At 32.8% G+C, this 4,630-nt stretch overlaps 1 protein-coding gene across 4 annotated transcripts in view; it reads left to right on the forward strand.

The window, feature by feature from the left end:
• The first annotated feature begins 824 nt into the window (after nucleotides 1-824).
• The window catches only part of LOC106879288 (bcl-2-like protein 1), a 59,446-nt gene continuing 55,640 nt past the window's right edge, over nucleotides 825-4,630 (forward strand). Inside the window, exons 1-3 of one of the 4 annotated variants that reach the window (XM_014928787.2) lie at nucleotides 825-1,022; nucleotides 2,149-2,289; nucleotides 3,830-4,288. In XM_014928787.2, coding sequence (XP_014784273.1) covers nucleotides 3,836-4,288 — 453 coding nt within the window. In that variant the 5' untranslated portion in view covers nucleotides 825-1,022; nucleotides 2,149-2,289; nucleotides 3,830-3,835. Of the gene's footprint in view, nucleotides 1,023-1,403; nucleotides 2,290-2,315; nucleotides 3,593-3,829; nucleotides 4,289-4,630 lie in introns of those variants that run through there. The other 3 variants (XM_014928786.2, XM_052970819.1, XM_014928788.2) reach the window with 3 other exon arrangements.

The raw sequence follows: 4,630 nt of genomic DNA on the forward strand, positions 1-4,630 counted from the left end.
ACCAGACAGGTGGATTGGACAAAGAGGTTCAATGGAATACCCTCTGTGTTCACTGGACCTCACATTACGTTTTTATAGAGATACTGAAAAATAATATAAATTTCACTGTATAAAACATGCAGCAGTCAATGAATTGAAGTTAGCCATTGAACTAGAAGGTGCACAAATACTGAACATATGGAATACACACACAAATTAAATGGCAATGAAGCACACGCGCTTGTATGTACACCCAGTATTAGTGCAACTTTATCCCCATACCTGCTCATATATGTGCAAAACAAACCAATTCTGGTATCTACAAATCCCAAAAACTGTGTTGACTTAAACAAAAGAGCCTTGTTAATGACTGGCTAGAATTTTGTAGAGGAAACAAAGAATCCACACAGAAAATATTTTAACTACTTTGATTAATTTAATTGAAAAATTTTCGGTTTCTAGGACACACAATCTTCTGAACTTTCGAACTACTGGGAACGTGAAACAAATTTCAGTTTTTACATGTCGATTCTTAAGATCCATAAAATCTTATCAATTAATTTAATTTCACTGAAGTTGTTAATGAATATAAAAATATAAAAGATTAAAAATCACGAAAGATTGTAGATATAGATGATTAAAAGTTGTTTAGTTAGTAACCAAGGCTACTAAAATGGCAGAAACTGACATTGTAAATTTAGCAGTCGTTTCTGCGTATTTTTTTGTTTTTGTTTTTCTTATCTGTTATCTATTTTTATCGTTCTCTTTAAAACGGAAATGATTAAATGTATTTTAATTTAGTAGATACAAAAATTAGAATTAATATATTTATATTAGAAATAGAAATAACTCTATTTGTTGAGACGTTTTACAGTCGCCATGTTCTGTAGTTATACTTTGCCGAGTTGATGTAGTTTTATTATCGCCTTGAAACTGGCTTTCCATCTGTAGCAAAATTGAAATATTTTGCTATTCATAAACAAAGGATATTACGTAATATTTCTCGGAAGGAGTTTGTTGAATAATTATAGCACAAAAACAAGGTAAGATAGTAAACGGGATTTAGGTTACAGCTTCATTCTTAAAAGCAAAAGGGAGGCGGAGGAGAGAAAGCTAACGTTCATTCATTCATATATTTTCTCTCATTCTTCACCAAGACAACCCTACTGTCCCCTTACTGTCTCCCTACTGTTCTCTTACTGATTTCCTTCCCATTTCCTCGTTTGTCACACTGTTCTCCCAACAAAAGCCGCATACTTTCTCACGGTTTTCGAATCGAATAATAAGTTCCTTTGTAATATTGAACTATATATATATATATATATATATATATTATTAAAAATCTTCGTATATTTATTTATTTATATACTCTTCTGAGCGGTTGCTTCCTGATAAATATGGGAAAACATTTTGGAAGTTATTTAGATATTTTTTTTTTCTCTTATATAAAAAAGATTTACACAATTTTACGAAGCATATAAAGTGAAATGGTGTTTAAGATTGTCAGAAATAGATCAGCGACCACCACGGTAGATAATTTGTAAACTTACACGAATACCCACAACTGAATGCAGATGTGTAGATATATGCACGTTTACTCATTCAGCCTACACATATATATATATATATATATATATATATATATAATCACGTAATTGAGTGTAATTATTGAGTGTATCAATGAAGATGTAGCAAGGAGTAATTTTATGAAAGATCCTAGCCTATCCCCGATCTCTGTCAAATACCGCTCCCCAGTGAGAGTAATTAAATAATTTCGCAAGCGCTAATTAATAACTTCAGCTAAATTGACCACCGAAACTGTAAACAACGAACGATCCAAGGGGTTCTTTTGGGAATTAATTTATTTTTGGCTTTGTTTTCAGTTGATCCTTTTGTTTCAAATTTGTCACACTGAGTCATTCTCCCACATGCATCAGACGGAGTGCTTGCATCACATATACTCACATTACCGGTCTTATTTAACTACTGTAGCCTTTAACTATCGTACCTGCCATTATATGTGCAAAGCACCTCGAACCAGGCGTGCACTCGACATGTAACTAACTGCGCACAAATTATTTCTACACTTTTAACAGTAACTCGCATCTATATGTGTTTTATTTTAATCCCAATTAGACAATGAATTATCTTTAAAACTTTTTCTGACAGTATTACGGAACATAAAAAGATAGTGTGTGCAAACACTATTCTAATGGTGTCAAATCTCGTGTAGTTGTGGCTGTTTACCCATCAGGTCAGTTCTAATCGTGCAGATAAAAGGCATTCCAGCTATGACCATCCCGTCTCGCAGTGAGTCTATGATCATATTATCTATGTTTTTAAAACTACAGGGTGTGATTTGATGGAGACTTGGCTGCTGTTTCTAGCATAGTTTGATCAACTAAGTACAGTCTCTTGATTTTTGTGGTTGTAGTATCTATATATATGTGTTTGCAGGTACCTTTACACGAATATTGTATCAGTGGAGCATTTTAATGTTTGTATATGTGACTGAAGGAGTATATTATAGTTGTGTATTACAGGACCTGTATGTGTTTGGATGCACTTGTGTAATGTGTACATCTAGAAATATCATTTGTATAAACTGAGCAGTTATATGGCTTCCTAATTGCTTGCCCATAACTTTGTTTTTTTTTTCACTCAATCCTGATCAGTATAAAGAAAAAAAAAACAATTGTCACTGGCTCACGTGAGACAGCTTGTGTACATCTGTCACTTCTGCACGTGCACATGCATGTACAGTAGCAGTAGTATATAGCTGTGTTTAAAATTCTGTTCATAGCTAATATATCTATATATCTGCCCAGAATTAATATTAAAAAGAGAAAACAAAGAAAATAAAGTTTTTCAATTTATCATAGTTTATAACACAAGATTTATCGATGCATATTATGTCTGTGTGTGGTCCTATAACATGCGAAACTGTATATATGAATCGAAATTAGAAGTATTAGTACAGACTCGCTGTAAGTCTTGTGATTTGGTCCTAATACTGCTACTACATGAAATATAATGGTTATTCAGAAAGTGTTAGTGCGTAAATGGGCAGATGTATTGAGAGTAATTTTTTTCATACCACTTTCTTATTGCCAATTACCCGTTCAGGAGTTGTAGATAAACAATTTGTGCCCGAGGAGGCATTACTGTGGGAATTAACTGAAATTAAAGCACACCCACATAACACTCACACACACACATACATATATACACAGATAAACAAACAAACAAAAAGAGGGCGTGTGAAAGAAATATGGACTTTTACAAAATAGGAATTTAAAAAAGAAAATGGGAAATGTTTTAGCTGTTTATCTGGAAGTGATATTTTCTCACGGAAATTTAACTTAGGAACAGAAAAAACTAAAAACAAAAATAACTGCTGATTGATAACATCTATTTACCAAAATAATATCTACCAACTTGGTGTCTGGAAATCTCTTACTCCTATCATTTTGATATTTTAAAATTGCTTCTGTTGTTTCTTCAAATCAAATTGACATTCTTTAACTTTTTTTTTGTAAATATAACATGTATTTAAATATATTTACATGAGAAAATCATTAAAAATTACCAATATAAAAGAAGAACATTGCTGGTAATTTCTACATTCTTTCAATTCATATCTAGAAAAATGTATGAACACATTACATTTTTACATTTTTATTTAACTAATTTTATTTAATATTTTTTGGAAACTAAACTCTTAAATATTTTAGTTTTGTTTTAATTTGTAACTATTCGACTTTTAAAGAGAGTTACAGTGAGTGTGATAAATGTTAATTCTTTAATATCAAAAACTTAATGTCTGACTGTTGAACAAATTTCTCTTTAGGATGCTATGGGTTCTTCGTCAAATAACAACTCCGAGATGAATGTGCCGGTCTCTCGGTATTTGCTTGAAGATTATGTTAACTACCGTCTAAGAAGGCAGGGTTTTACCTGGGAAAACTGTCCCTGCTTTGACCGCCGTCCAAGTAAAGTGGCAATCAGTATGCGTGCCATGGCCGATGAGTTTGAGGAAAGATATCATGACCAATTCTCAAATATGTGCCAACAACTTCATATTACTCAGCATACAGCTTACTGCACTTTTCAGGCTGTTATTAATGAACTTTTTAGTGACCAGACTATTAACTGGGGTCGAATTGTCGCCCTATTCTCTTTCAGTGGAGCTTTATCCCTTCAGAGTGTTGAGAAAGAAATGCCTTATCTTGTGGACAACATTGTAGAATGGGCTCATACGTACTTAACTGATAACTTGAACACTTGGATAAATGCACATGGTGGATGGGTAAGAAGTTTTCATTTATATCTCTGCTTTATTGATTTGTTTAATATTTATGTCACTGTGTTAAAACTAAATTTTTTTTTGTTTGTGTTTGTTAATTTGGATCAGTACATTGAAAACAAATGAAACAGAGAAAATTTTTTTTTGGTAGTGGCTGTGTGGTAAGTAGCTTGCTTACCAACCACATGGTTCCGGGTTCAGTCCCACTGCGTGGCATCTTGGGCAAATGTCTTCTACTATAGCCTCGGGCCGACCAAAGCATTGTGTATGGATTTGGTAGATGGAAACTGAAAGAAGCCCGTCGTATATATGTGTGTATATATATATATATATATATATATATAT

This window comes from Octopus bimaculoides, chromosome 9, assembly GCF_001194135.2.
Source record: "Octopus bimaculoides isolate UCB-OBI-ISO-001 chromosome 9, ASM119413v2, whole genome shotgun sequence".
Taxonomy (NCBI): domain Eukaryota; kingdom Metazoa; phylum Mollusca; class Cephalopoda; order Octopoda; family Octopodidae; genus Octopus; species Octopus bimaculoides.